The 16454-nt window shown below is 36.6% G+C and overlaps 1 protein-coding gene across 7 annotated transcripts in view; it reads right to left on the reverse strand.

Annotated features, from left to right (window-relative positions):
• Positions 1–2882: 2882 nt before the first annotated feature.
• LOC124555723 (membrane-associated tyrosine- and threonine-specific cdc2-inhibitory kinase) overlaps positions 2883–16454 on the reverse strand; it is a 177025-nt gene continuing 163453 nt past the window's right edge. For all 7 annotated transcript variants that reach the window (XM_047129739.1, XM_047129741.1, XM_047129738.1 and 4 more), the window contains 2 exons: positions 13461–13506; positions 2883–3170 (listed from right to left, as the gene is read on the reverse strand). In XM_047129739.1, coding sequence (XP_046985695.1) covers positions 3063–3170; positions 13461–13506 — 154 coding nt within the window. In that variant the 3' untranslated portion in view covers positions 2883–3062. The remainder of the gene's footprint in view (positions 3171–13460; positions 13507–16454) is intronic.

Consider the following 16454-nt stretch of genomic DNA (forward strand, 5'->3'; position numbering starts at 1 on the left):
TGGAGCTGGGAGGATGAGGTGAACAGGTGGGGCTGGGAGGATGAGGTGGAGAGGTGGGTGGAAAAAAGATGTGGACAAAAAGGTTGGGGGAGGAAGAGTGGTATGTGCAATATACATGTTGAATGTGTATGTGAGCGAAACTGAGGGGTAACGCTCGTGTGTATGTATTTTTATATGCATTATCATATACTGAGAAATCACAAATGTTGAGTCATTAGAGAAAAATCACCTTTTGAGATGTTAGTATCATTATTAAATGTTTAGTTGTATAAAAATTGACACGATGTGACTCAATTGATATGCTTATTTACTCTGATTTGATTGCTGCAGAATAAAAACATACAACTATGAGAGACAACATCCAAACAAGGAAAAACGGTTCAAGGATACAAATGAAATGGGGAATAGCTTTCATTTCTCTGTCCAACTGCATCATAGATAGATCAAAGTTACCATTTCAGTGCAAAGAAATTAAATTGACAACTCATTCAAAATTATTGTATTTGTTTATTAAACTTTTGAAATGCAACAATCACATCAAATACTATTAAAGCCACAGCCTTACTGCTGAGATCAGCTTTTCAGGAACTAAAAAGTACAAATATGAAAATGGCATTGCAGCCTGTTATACTTCTGAGCAAATATATCACATAATGAGTACAAAACTAGCAATCACAATGGAAGAAGAGAAGCATTAGTATGATAATATTAGTCAATTTTTACTAAAAAAAAATAGATTTTACTGTTAATATGCCCGTAACTTGCAAAAAGTGCTACTGCAGAATAATGACGGTATTCATTGACACTTAATCAAGAATATAAATAACCATAGTTTCATTACAACAAATCATAAAAGTCTAAGAAAATGCAATACAGATGCATGTAATGAATTTTGTTCATCTGTCAACAGCACTCTTGCTAACAAAATATTATTGGGATCCCCCTCCCCAATATATTTCAATATGGGATACACAATACTGATTTAATTAATGCACAACATCTCATTTTATGGCACTGCAAACTAAAAATGCATGAAAATACTGTGAATCAGATACCATCACTACAGTATGATTTTCTTTCACATAGTTAAAACTAAGGTCTCTTTTTATGCATGAAACAAAAACTATGACAAATCCACATCAAAATAATACATACAAAAATATAAATGTACAAGAAGCCATATAAATTTCAATATGAGCCACAAAAAAAGCAAAATTCTATTTACTGAAATGTCTTACTTCTCAGAACACCAGGTGACAGCAAGGCAGCAGGCAATATACGAGTGACTGAACAGAAGAAAAAATTAAAATATAAGGGCAGCAGCAGATGGTCATAATTATGTTGAAACACTGAAAACCGTGAAGCGTCATCCATTTTAAAATAGAGGACAAATGGAATTGCAAGATTAGTATTTTAAAACAACTGAAGAAGTATTATTGATCACTACTTATGGTTTCTACAGAAAAACAAAAATAGAGCGAAGGGGCTCTACATATAAAATTTTCATGGCTTGCCAAACTGTCACTTAATTGAAGTAATTTACAACAGGTATTACATTACAATGAACATGCAGATCTGACTAGCTGGCAGGAACAACCTTTGTTAATGGCATGAAGTATGTTGTTGTTGTTGTTGTTGTTGTTGTTGTTGTTGTTGTAGTGGTGGTAGCAGCAGCAGGAGGAGGAGGAAAAGAAGAAGAAGAAGAAGAAGAAGAAGAAGAAGAAAACACAGATGATGAAAAAACAAGTAACATGTAAACTGAAATAAAAAATGTAGCATTTACAAAAATTTACACTGCAAAATTGAATGTAAAATTTATAAAAATGAAGAACAAAACAATAATGTAAAAAAAAAACAAAAAAAAATAATAATAATAATAATAAATATATAAGACTGACGAACAAACATAACTTCCATAAAAACATAGATCACTCAGATCATTTATAGTACTTGTTAATTACACAAGAGAGTATTAAAAGCTAAATGGAAAACTGTTTACATGTCTGGCACAGTGTTATAAAATGAAGAACACACATGTTCTGTCTTATGGAGCTATAACAACTCAACATATAAAAAGGTCATATCTGTAAAAAAAGAAAAACAATACAAATAGTAATTTCAGTACATCAAGTAATATGAAATATTCTACTATAAACCTTTCTTTCCTAACACACACTTGAAAAAGTAGCTAAAATACAAGAAATTATAAAATGGAGTGCAAAAGTTTCATAAATATTAAAAACTATAGCAGTTCTTCCCTTTCCAAAATAAACCTTTCCTACAAATATAATGTCTGCCAGATTTACTTTAATAATTTAGACATATGTGGAAGACAATTTATATATAATTCAGTCTTACATACTGGTGTCACATGTGAAAGTCCGACTAAGGCACACTGTGGTTACAAACTACAAACAATGTTTTATTTGTACAAAATTGAGAGAATGTGTGTGAGCACTGGAAGAAAAGTACAGTGACCAAAACAGATATAAGCAAGAAACTTAGATGCTACAGATACAGAAGCTGTATTATACTATGGAGGTACGACATTTATAACTAACAGCTATCAAAGAGAGGAAGTACAAGTAGAACAACTTAACCTACATCTTGGAGGAATGGCAATTAAGTCAAATTAGAGCCTCTTAAACACACAAAAAATCTCTGAGCATAACAGTAAAAACACACACACACACACACACACACACACACACGAGATCACCAAAGTTTATGAACACATTATTTTTGTTTGGCAATACAATAAACTGAAGTAGCAAAATTAACAATAGCAACACATTTTTAATAAAATGTAAATTTAGAAATTAAAGTAGATGATGATGATAATAATAATAATAATAATAATAATAATAATAATAATAATAATAAACATCTTATATATACAGAACAGTCTTCCATTTTATATGGTAAAATGGGCAAAATTGCCCAAACATATTATGTTACAAAAGTTTCTTATACTGCACATCAGAAGAGTAAGAAATTAGATTTCCTTTCAGTATCTCAATCACAGCCACAGCACTAGTATATTGTACTAAAATAGTCAGCTTTTAGTTTGTTAGTTTGTGTTCAAATAGGACAGCAAATTCTTGGCTGCTACTTTCCTTCTTTTTCTGTGGTCTTCTTCCAGTTGCTGCATATGAGGTGTCATGTTGCACCTGAAATGGCAAAGTAAATTAGTGGAATCAAAACACCTATTTCAACAAAACAAAACACAACTTTAGGTACTGAATTTAGAACTAGTTTACTAATAATTAATGCCAACCCAGTAGTGTGAGAAACAAAAGCACAAAAATTACTTTCCATTCAACAGCTTATGGTTCACTGTTAATTCAATGTGCCTGATGGCTGGCTCTCTGTCAATACGCATAACCTGACTCATTCCAAACCCCTGTACTCTTTGAGCTTGTAAGTCGTCCACAGAATATGACAAACGGACGGATGTACGAACTGCTTTCAAAGCTGCTGAGCACAGTCGCCTCTAAAATCTAGGGCTTGTGACTACGCCTCATTTTCTTTATAAACAGTCCTCCTTCCTCAATACTAGTCCTACATTTATTTATTTATTTTACTTTTATGGCCTCAATGAACAACTTTAGTCAATTATTTGCAGGTCACCGTCTTCAGTAAGTGCATGTTTTGCTCCTTTTGAATAGCTCAATATATCCTCATTCATTCTAATGTTTGTCGTCTTTCCTTACCTGTAACTACCCATTTCATTGTGTGTAATTTGCCTACTTTTAGTTTGTTTCTTGTTTTTCAGTTTCTTGAGATTTTCTGTTTTGTTTTGCAGATCATCCAGAGTTATTCCCCATTCTCTTACATTCACTCTAACTTGCTTGACCCATCTGACTTTTTGCTTCAGATTCAAGAGTTTCACTGAAATTCTTCTTGTCCATCTAGTTTATGGTATCCCCATTATGCAGTCAAAAAAATAATACCTCTCTTTACATATAGAATATGCCTCTACAATAGCCTCCATTTCCTTCTACACTACTTCATTTGGCACTATTTTCCACTGTTCTTCCTCCTATTTTTTTTTTTTAATTTATACATGTTCTCACTATTCCTCTTTCTACTTTTAGGATTCTGTCAAATCTGTTTCTCTGAGTGACTTTAAACACAGTTTTTTAAGCTTTTCCTTGTAACATTCATTTATCAAGTAGTCTAGAGCACAGTTTAAGAATTGTGGTCATAGATGATCACTCTGTCTTAGCCCTGTTTTCACTTTAAACAGCTCAGATAGTTCTCCTCTGGATTTTACTTTTGATCTGGTGTTTGTGAGGGCTAATTTTATCATTTTATTAGTTTGGGATGAAGTCCAAAAATCCTTAATATATTAAACATCAAAGATCTGTAGATACAGTCATAGGCTTTTTTCAAGTCTACATGGGTATTGATTTCTTGTTTGTGACTTCTTTTATACACTATTACTAATTGTAAAGTGATAATCTGTACAGGGCAGCTTCTCCAGGGTTTAAATCCTCCTTGGTAAGCTCCTAGATCCCATTCAAGTTTATCTTTACAGTGATTGTACAGAATTCTTAACACTACTTTATAAGTGCAAACCAGGAGGGAAAACCTTCCTTTGTTAGGCGATTTTGTTTGTTCTCCTTTTTGTGTAACACATGTATGGATGTATTATAGCTGTTGTCCAACATTCTAGTCTACATTCCAAACTTTCGCCATGCTTTGGTATAATGATATCTTCATTGGTTCCGTTGCACATTTCTACAGTCCACATTTTCTCCACTTTCTTTTTAGTTCTTAAACTTTGTAGACTTCACGGTTTTGTATTTTGTGGTGGTGTTTTTATTGCAGTTTCTGTGTGCATTTGAAGTAGTTCTGGGGGATCTTTACAGTTTAGCAGTTTGTTAAATATTTCTGCTAAATTTTCTGTATTTCCCCTACTGCTATGGCCCTCTTATTGTTTTTATCTTTAGAAGATAATATCTTTGGAGTTGTCTGCTAAATGTTTTGTAGTAATGTCCTAGTTTGTTTTCTCACTATTTGTTTCTATTATTATAGCACCTTGGTATTGACTATTGGCATCTAAATCTTCTTACTATATTTTGAGTTATCTTTCCTAGAATTGTTAGTTCAAAGTGCGATTTTTTTTTTTTTTTTTTTTTATTACTCAGACCTCAATCAGACTTGGTGGCTATCTTCCAGTTTTATCATATTCATTATTCCACAATTATTGTTTTTGCCTTGGGTTTATTGGGCTATTTGTTTCAATTGGGAAAGTATTTCCTCTAGTTCATCTATAGACTTATATCCCTTGTTCATTCATTTTCCTTGTTATTTACTAGTTTAAGGGGATCATAGATCCTTTTCTTTTTTGAGTACGACTTTTGCCAATGAGCTGAACTTTATTTTTATTTTAATCCAGTAATTATCTGAACCAGTGTCTATTCCTCCCAGGACTTTCACACTGTGAACTTCCCTGCGATAGTTCTTATCCATGCAAACACGATCCAGTTCCCATTCCCCTTTTTGCGGTCTGGACGTTTTGAGTTTGTTTAGTCTTCTCGTGAAGTATGTTGACTGAGATCATGTCATGATTTCTGCAGAATTCCACCACTTTATGCCATTCTTGTTCACTGCTCCTTTTGCAGGCAATTTCCCTACAGCATCTCTGTATCTCTTTTCAGTTTTTAACTGAGCATTAAAGTCTCCGACTAAAATTTTGGTATGGTTTTTGTTGTATTTTTTTGCTGTCTGATCTGAAAAGCTCCTACAACTGATCATATCTTCTCTGTGGTTTCTCCTATTTTTTTTAATTAAGTTCTGCTACACCAATATTCTTTGCTGAATGTCTCACTTTCATTTCACTTATATTGGTTTAATTTTCTTTCCTCCTGAAATTTTGTATCTACACATCTTACACACGGGAACAGTTTTGTTGGAAATACAAACTAAATCTGCCTTCTATATTTTATTTTGATGACTCAGTTGTAAGTAGGAATAGAAATAGAATAGAGACAATTTATGCATCAAACTATCTTTTGTTTATGAGTAGTCCACTCAAGTTATGTTTTCAATGCTCGACATACTTTCCACTCTACGTCGACATGAATCACATTTAAGGCACAGTACCCATAACCAATTTCAATTCCAGATGCCTTCTGTATTCTACAATTGAGTTGATAGTGGAACACTGCCTGCAAATACAGGATGTCTGAAAAGTATTCCATATTATCACAGGAACAGTACTGGTCAAAATTAAAAATGAAGGTCGTATATGCATACGAGTGGAAAAAAAAAACCACAACGGTTGAGATATGGGTCAGTCTGTCCTATGATAGCATCTGCATGTTCACACTACAGGAGGTGCTCAATGTGGTTGTTATTCACTCCCCCACATGCTTCAGTCCCCCCTCAAAGAATCATGAATTTGTGTGAACACACCTTCCTGCTCTCATATGTGGTCATATGCATGGGAGACACACCTCTGTACCATGTGTACATTGTCGATACCAGTAAAATGCTCCAGTGCCTTTAAATGACCCCATAGCCAGAAATCAAAGGATCAAGGTCAGGTGAATGGGGAGGCCTTACTATAGGACCTCCCTACCCAATTCTTTGTTCATTAAATGTTTGTGTCAGGTGTAGTTGTACAAGCCATAGAAAACTGGATGGTGCTCCGTCATCCATATGTGACATCTGTTGTCTTGATGCAAAGGTAAGATTCTCTGATATCATGTGTAATTTGTTGTGTAGGAACAGGCAATAATAACTGCTTCTGTAGTTATCTGGATTTATTTTTTCTCCTTTTTGTATATCGGATGTAAGATGATGATAGTAATAATAAATAATAATAAATAATAATAATAATAATAATAATAATAATAATGGCTGTAATTTAATGTTCTGGTAGGTCTTTGTTGCAGATTTTCACCATGCATTGGCGTAATGCTCTGGTAAACTGTACAGCCCTATGAGTGTGTTACCCACTCTCCTGCCCACACACCGATACTAAAACAAATCTAATGCTTTGATTCCACAAATGTTTGATGGTCTCCATCTGGCCATATGTGGTTAGTGTGATAATTTATCATCACATTTTGTGTATCTTCCACCTTATTGTTAATAAAATGCAAGTTGTGAGCAGCAGATTTTCAGTGCTCTGACTGAAGACCCCAATGGCAGAACTGCAATCAGGCTTGTGGTCTCACAGTAAGTGAAATGGATAAATTAACTGCTTGTGTAAAATTGACCACACAAGAGTGTGGCTTATGCCTTCAGCAGCTCCATTTCTTAACAATGATATCAGCAGTAAATAATGACATCAGCAGTAAATAATATATGTCTCCCAAGATCATTTAAATAGTTTAGGAAGAATGATGGGCTCCAACACTTCTTTGGCGAACTCCAGGTATCACTTTGCCTTCACTAGATGACTTCCTGTCGATTACTATGAACTGTGACCTTTCTGACAGGAAATCACAAATCCAGTTGCAAAGCTGATATGATACTCTGTACACACACTATCTGATTACAAACTGCTTGTGAAGAACAGAGTCAAAAGCCTTCTGGACATCAAGAAAAATGTAAACAACTTGAGAGTTGCTGTTGTTTCTACCCCATTACTTTATGTGAATAAACAGCCTAAAGGGTTTCACAAGAACAACATTTTCTCAATCTGTGCCACTTATGTGTCAATAGATCGTTTTCTTCGAGGTATTTCATAATATTAGGAAATAGAATATGTCCCACAATCCTAGAACAAATAGACCTCAATGATGTAGATCACTAATTCAGTGGGTTATTCGTATTTCCTTTCTCATTTATTGGTGTGGCCAGTGCAACTTTTCAGTCTTTATATACAGATCTTTTATCGAGCAAGTAGCTGTATATAATCGCTAAAAATGGAGCTATTTCATCAGCATACTCTGATAGGTACCTATTCGGTATACAATCTGGACTGAAAGTCATGCCTTTTTTAAGCGATTTAAAATGCTTCGCTATACCACAAGTATCTACTTTCAAGTTACTCATATTACCAGCTGGTCTTGATTGGATTCTGGAATATTTACTCCATATTCCTTGCCAACAGAATTCTTGAAAACTTTGTTTAGTAATTCCACTTTAGCAATGCTATCATCAGTAATATTATCATTGCTCCCACACAGATTTCTTGACAGTTTCGTTGTGGATACCATTAAAAGAATCTTGTACTGAAGTCCACCCTGAACTGTCATCAATCGTCACGAGATATTGCATTTTTTTAAAATTTGGCATGCTGTTTTTGTTGCTTCTGCAACAGAGGCCTGACATGTATCAAAGGATCTGTCCCATCTCTCATCAATTTCTTAGTGCCAAGCTCTCAACTGCTGTCCGCAATATTTCTTTGAATGTGGCCCACATTTAGACAATGCTTGTATAGTTAGTATGGAAACAATGGGGCCCGTCTCTGAGGAAGGTACTAAAGCAAATTTGTATCTGCTTTTTTTACATAGATATAGTTTACATTTATTTTCGATAGAGATGGGTGTTATGGTGTTCTATCTCACTGTAACAACTTTGTGGTCCCCAATTCCTGTATCCATCATGACACTACTTGCTCAGGACTGACTGTCACTAAGAAGTCTAGTACGTTACTGTACTCATTCACACTTTGTGTGGGCTCATGAATTAATTGCTCACAGTAATTTTCAGAGAAAGCATGTAGTAGACTTTCGGGCAATGTTTCACTCCTACCATCGACTTTAAATAATATATTTTCACGGAAATATCGAGTAAGTTGAAGTCACCACCAATTATAATTCTTTAAGTCTGATACTTATTCGAAATGAGACTAAAAGTATTCTTTGACCTTCCAGCAACTATAATCTGAGTCAGGGAGAGGGAGCAATAAAGAAGCCAATTATTAATTTACTCTGGTTGTTTGGTGTAACCGCTACCCTTACTAACTCACATCAATTATCTACTTCAATTTCACGACAAGATAAACTACTACTAATAGCAACAAACATGTCCCCACCAACCAAACTTAGTCTATCCTTTCTGTACACCATTTGGTCCTTGGTAAAAATTTCGGCTGAAATTACCTATAGCATTAACCAGTTTTTAGTATTTGAAATTATTTCTGCTTCAGTGCTTTCCATGAGCTCTTTGAGATCTAGTTCTTTTCCAACACAGCTGCAACAATTTGCAACTCCGAGGCTGATGCATTTGCTATCTCTGCTCCATTTGGGACTGTATCCTTGTGTGAGCTTTTCTGAGATCATCTTACCTAAAAATTTTTTGAGTATTTGTATTTACACACACAATTTCTCATGAAATTACATGCAAGTTTTTTTGGGTACTGGATCCATAATAGGGTAAAGAATTAAAAACGGTTTGCATAGGACAGACTCAATCTCCCAAAATGTTTATTTCCAATCAAATTCTTCTCAAAACTGAATATTTTTTTCTGGAACAGTACTTAAGTTACTGGTTAACTTTCTATGGTACATAGTTTCTTCTCACAGAGAAGCTGTATTTTCACTGGAGAGCCTACGTGGTACAAAGAAGAGGAATATAGTTGTAGCACAGACCGACCTAATATCTGTAAGGTTCCCTACTTTGGAGTTCAACATGTAGGCTGACACAGTGTTGTAATATTTCAGTTTTTTAACACATTTCTCAACTAAACCTGCTCCCTATTTATCATCAAGATCCTCCCATACTAAATATCAAGGCAGCTTTCTAAACATTCTCTCATATGATAACAAAGCAAATGTGTAAACAAACTGTTTATTGATACATTCAAGTGTTACAGAATACTGAAGTTACTAAAAGCAAATTAAAATAGCTCATTTTTAACACTTATGCCTATTTCATACTGAAAATTTCAAATGGAATAAGTAGCCAAATGAGAAGATGACCAGTTGTCTTGACTACAATTTACTACAGATAACTTGAGTAAAAACTGTTTACTGGAACTGGAAAGATAGCACTTAGAAGTAGAAATGATTAACACTCAATATACAGCTGTCCTCAACTCAAAGATGGTGTTCAAATCCAACTACAGCACTTTATTGGTCCTGTTTGAGGTGGTGTATACTAGAGCATTCCTCAAACCTTTGAACTGTCTTACTGAGCCCATTTTAGGTGCACCTTCAATTTTACATGGACTCAAAGCTAATCGTGGAACTTGACCTTTCTCAAATACACAAAACATTGCTAATGATGGCAAAGTCCTAAGTGGCAAGAAAAATCCTAGGAATGGCTAGGAATTGAACCTTTTTGGCTGGTAGTTACACTGACTCACAGAGCTACCAAATCACAGTTCACACAAATACTGATCTCTGTCCATCATTTCTGCTTGTAATAGAATGACCTATTCATCAAAATTAGCATAAATTAAAACCACTCTTCTTCCCACACCATGGATACAGTTGAACAGGTCAATTCAGTTTTCTTAGTCCCAAAAAACATTTTTCTCTGTGCTACACTGTCGTATAATAAATAAGATATGTTCAGTGAGATATTTCATTATGACTGGACTGAGTAATTCCCAACAATTTGGAGACCAAACCCAAGCATAGATTGAGCCACAATTTTGTGTTAAAAAGACTGCACTGGAGTACTGCCCAGGCAGAAATTTTCTCAATGCATGAGCCACCTACTTGTCAAAAACTGGACTCATTTAATATAAGAACAATGCATGGACATCTCACTACTTATTCCTTGATTGGTGCTGCCTCCTGTTGTTAATCTTAAGAATTATTTTGAAAGAAACATTAGCAAACATGACAGCTGCTGTCGCAAATAGCTGAGCCAATACAGTCACATTGACTATTTCATACATGCACTCATTAGGTTTCACAGTTTGCTGTCATTCTGCAACAAATACGCCATGTTTGTTGCATGAGCAAAAAATTTTGGAAGCTCAAGAGGAAGAAATTGCTCAATAACTCACACTGGACTTTTTTCTTGGGAGAATAATTATACTTTCAGTCATCATTATTTTAAAATTTGATGATCTATCACCCAAGAACTAAAGTGAATATGAAAATTAAATCTTTAAGCCCAGTCCTTTTTTAAGGATTTATTACTCTTTAATATACATTGCTTACATATGTGCCAGTAATGCTTCCCATAATGCCACAAATGGGCTGTTTCCTAGGCTCCTAAGTGCTAACAGACAGGACACAGCATATGACACTGAAAAGTGTCTTATTTATAAGACACATAAGCAACACTTGGTGTACTCTAGAAAATGTAAGAACAGAACTGGTATTCATGTTACACATTAATGAGTCAGTGCAAAGTATCTTCTACATTCTCAGTCTTTTCTTAGACGATGCTATTAACTATAAGGAGGATTTGCCCAACACAAATTTTAGTAATTTTCAGCCAGTTCTTCACAAATTACCCGCTTGGTACAAACAAGGACAACCGTCTCTTGAAAATAAAATTTTACATTTACTGAAATTTAAGAATTGAATACATGCTTTATTAATCACAAAGGAAGTTACTAATGAATGAATGAATGAATCCTGTTGTACAAATACGTGGTAGGAACAAGGTTTAGAGATCAGAAGTGGAACATTCACAAACTCAGCTGTGGTAAAAGCGAATGAGAAGGTTCAATTTATTGATAGGATGCTGGGAATGGCAGTCTATGGAAAAGATTGCTGATAGAATACCCACAAGGCATATACCAGAACAGTACTGAAGAGTATACCGAACTAGTTAAATTTTCTGCACTATTACATATGTCTACAGGGAACCAATCACACACGTCCTGGCAGGTGGGTGCATTTCTTTATTTTCATTCATTGTTTCCATCCTGCAATATTCATTATTATAATGAGTAACTTAGTGGTAATTATGGTGCAAAAGACTGAAATTTGCTGCCAATACCCAATACAAATTTTCCATCTATTATTTTCATGTGGAAATAGCATGTACATTGCTTTTGGAAAACGATGATTCACAAAACTAGATTTATATGACACATGGAACAGTTAACATTGTGAATGCCAGGTGACTGTGCACAGAACAAATTCTGCAACACAGCAAACAAAGGGTATAAAGGGTTTTCAATATCTGTCAATTTACAAAGGAAGTGTATATCATCACTGACCAAGACACACTCTTTCGAATACTAGTTACATTTGTATTAAGATGTAAAGGCAATAATCATCATAAAGTAGGCATTCACAGAGAAATAAATAAAATCCACACCAAAACCACAAAATCTGAGTTGCAATGTGAATGCAAAGAATCCAGTTCATAGAACACACACAGAAAGAATTGGCTCACACAGGTTAATCCATCAGATTCAAATTTTCTTGAAAAAATAAAACTACTACAAATAACTGGTAAAAAGACCTTAAAACAATAAGGACTGGAAAATGTACTGTCCAATAAGCAATCAGGAAAGTCTCTCAAACATGGGATTTTCAGGAAGAAGAAAGGATCAAACAACATACATAGCTGTAGCAACAGAAACACACACACACACACACACACACACACACACACACACACACACACACTAGTTGTCCATGACAGAACATTGGGCTAAAATGAAAGCCAACAAGTGTTTATTTCGTATGGCCCTAAGCAACCAATTCGCAAAGTGTCTTTGACAATGAACATTCTTTAGAATCAATTAATATGAAATTTGTCTTGGCTGATCACAACCTTATCATGAGAAAGCTTAACTTGGATAGCATACTGTTACACCAGCTGACAAATTTCCTGTTTGATATGAAAAGTTGAAATTGTGTGCCTGACTGGGATTACAACCCATATACCCCATCAACTGGCCCCACCTCTGATGTGACACACATTTTTAATTTATATATAAAATTATCACGTTTCCAGGCAAGTGAGATGATCAAAATGGCACAATGTTACACTGTGGCACAGACTCCCATTACCAGGTCCCATACAAGCTATTGGAAAGAGGAGCCATATTCATGTCTTAGCATTGTCAATCTCATTTTGATCTGCTTCACGAGTGCACATTTCTTGATAGGACGTGTTTTTAGTTACCAGTATTGGGTCCTGTGCTGAATTCAGTTCATTATCTCTATCTCACTTAATTAGAATTTATATTGTTTACTTCAGTAAACTGATGCACAAATCTTACACTTTGCTCTATAACCTGGTCCTTTAAAAGTTAAATGATTGCCCTTTGTCTAAGATATTCCCAGTGATAGTTGCTCTGTTTTAACTTTTACAGATAACAGATTCAAACCTTGTATCATTCATGCTAACCGAGTATGTGCAATTTTCTGGTGCTGTAATGCCATCTACAAAAATGAACTGTGAACTCATTTAATTGAGGACTGAACATGACTGAAATGATAGTAAGTGCTACTACACACAACTATCAGACTCCCATGATAAAACATTAATTTACTGGTATCACAGATTATATTCATTAATTCAATATACAAACTATTAATTATCCTATTTCAACTAACTTAATCATTCATAATTACCTCACTTGCTTCGTTACGAGTGATGGAATCACAGGAAGCATACGTCCTGCAGAAGGAAACAGTTCATTAGTGACCATGAACAAAACAAATCACATGTACAAAGAATTACTATGTTTTAATAGAACACCCCTCCCTCTCTCAACTGTCGTACTATTTCATCACACTGCAAGAGCCCCCAATTGAAATAAATATTATATTTGTTTTTATTCACAATCTATTTGAAAATAAAAGGTGATTGCAATGGCAAAAGTAAATGAAATAAAATCAAAACTAGGTAGACTGACTGAATTGGCAATAGACTTTAATTCATGAAGACAGTGAATCGTGTCTAGTTCAGCCAACCTGAGCTAGGTTTTCTGTGATCTAATGCTTCATGATAATGCTAGGATGGTCTCTTTTAAATTGCCATGGAAGGTACTAAAGAAAGAAAGCACATGACGAAAGGGAAAAAAAAAATTTGGAAATGGCTTCAATAATTTAAGACATACTAGCAGTAAATATACTCCTTAGCAGTACACACTGTAAATAAATATAAATTTCAGGGAATCTATAATTTACACAACGACAGGAAGAGAGAGACAAATAATTCATATATATCCACTGAAGAGCCAAAGAAACTTGTACACCTGCCTAATACAGTGTAGGGCCCCCGCAAGCATGCAGAAGTGCTGCAACACGATGTGGCATGGACAGGACTAATGTCTGAAGCAGTGTTGGAGGGAAGTGACACTATGAATCCTGCAGAGCTGTCCATAAATCTGTAAGAGTACGAAGGGGTGGAGATCTCTCTGAACAGCACATTGAAAGGCATCCCAGATATGCTCAATAATGTTCTTGTCTGGGGAGTTTGGCTCCAGGAACACACTTCGGAGTTTAAACAGTTCCGACGGCCACCATTCTGTAGCAATTCTGGATGTGTGGGGTGTTGCATTGTCCTGCTGGAATTGCCCAAGTCTGTTGGAAAGCACAATGGACATGAATGGATGCACGTGATCAGACAGGAAACTTACGTATGTGTCACCTGTCAGTCATATCTAGACATATCAGAGGTCCCACATCACTCAAACTGCGCACGCCCCACATTACTACAGAGCCTCCACCAGCTTGAACTGTCTCCTGCCGACATGTAGGGTCCATGGATTCATGAGGTTGTCTATACCCGTACACGTCCATCTGCCCTATACAATTTGAAATGAGACTCGTCTGACCAGGAAACATGTTTCCAGTCATCAACAGTCCAGTGTTGGTGTTGACGGGCCCAGGCAAGGTGTAAAGCTTTGTGTTGTGCCGTCATGAAGGGTACACGAGTAGGCCTTCGGCTCCGAAATCCCATATAAAAGCAATGAACCACAAAGACATTATCTGAGTGCGTCAAGAATGTGTAGATGTTATTTACATGTAAAGACAAACAAATGACCGTAATTTGAGAAAAAATGAATGATTTATTCAAGACAAAGAGCTTCACAAACCGAGGGAGTCAATAATGCATTGGCCCATGCCCTTATGCAAGCAGGTATTCAGCTTGTCATTGATTGACAAGAGTTGTTGGCTGTTGTACTGAGGGATAGCATGACAAATTCTGGTGACATTACTGGCCAAGGAGGGTTGGCAAGCACAAAGCCAAGCAGTAGAAACTCTCGTCATATTCTAGTACACATTATCTTGAGAGCGAAGTGTAGCCCTTACCCGTGACATAGGGACAGTAGACCCGAGGGAAGAATCAAAGCATTCCCAACACACCCGTTTGCTCCGTTTGATTAAGTAACGGAGATCAAGGATGGCAATGGCGTATGGCTGTACTCCACCACGGGACTTGCCAGCGGCGAAATGGTTCAGATGAGTGTGGGATAGCAAGGCTAGCAGTACGAACAATCGCATCAGACACATCACGAAGGTCGTCATCAATACAACCCGACAAAGAGGGAGGGGGGGGAAACCGACCTGGGCAGTATATAGAGGCCTATCAGCACGGTGGAAAGACCAACGACGTAACCTGTCCACCAGGGAGTGGGAAGGTAGTGAGAGAATCAATGGGGAATGGGTCACCATTACAAAGGTCGTCATGTGGCAACCAGTGTAATGAAGAGAGGAGGGAGGGAGAAGAATGAGAAAGATCAATGGCAAAAAAGGTACAATGACCGGCACTGAAATGGGTAGGGGAGCCACCATTAAGAAAGCACAAGTCGTGGTCTGCATGAAACTGGTCTATGGGAAGACCCCGACTGGATGGAAATGCACTGACCCACAAGGGATGTAGAGCATTAAAATCCCTGAGCAGGAGGAAGGGAGGAGGAAATTGCTGAAGAAGGGCAGTTAAGGCAGCAGATGTAAGAGTCCTGTAAGGAGGGAGATAAAGATTGCAAACTGTGACCCTAGAGTCCAGGTGGACCCTAACAGCAACCACTTCCAATGTGGTTTGAAGAGGAGTCCACGTGCTAGCAACGTCCATACAGAGCAATGTACAAACTCCACCAGAGGCCCGCAGGGGGCCGACCCGATTGTGACAAAGTAAAGAACCCACGGAGGGTTGGTGAGTGATCATCAGTAAAATAAGATTCCTATAGAACCACAGAAGCTGCAGAGTAAAACGAAATATGTATGGGATTGCAACTGCAGAAGGTGATGGTAATAGCCATTACAATTACATTGGATAACCACAGAATAATGATTCAAATCGGGGGTGAACAGGCTAAAGCCAGTCATGCCGCTGGGTCACCACCCGTCACCGACAAGGAAGGGGCAACAGGACCTGTAGCGACACCAGAGGCTCCTTGACCTGGGACTTACGAGGTGCATTCAAGTTCTAAGGCCTCCGATTTTTTTTCTCCGGACTGGAAAGAGAGAGAAACATGCGCATTGTTTTAAAATCAGGCTGCGTTCATTGTCAATATGTCCCAGAGATGGCAGCACCGTACGGCAGATGGAATTTTACCGCCAGCGGCGAGAATGAGAACTGTTTTAAATACTTAAAATGGTGACATTTTCCTTACTTGA

This window comes from Schistocerca americana, chromosome X (genome assembly GCF_021461395.2).
Source record: "Schistocerca americana isolate TAMUIC-IGC-003095 chromosome X, iqSchAmer2.1, whole genome shotgun sequence".
NCBI classification, from domain to species: Eukaryota; Metazoa; Arthropoda; class Insecta; order Orthoptera; family Acrididae; genus Schistocerca; species Schistocerca americana.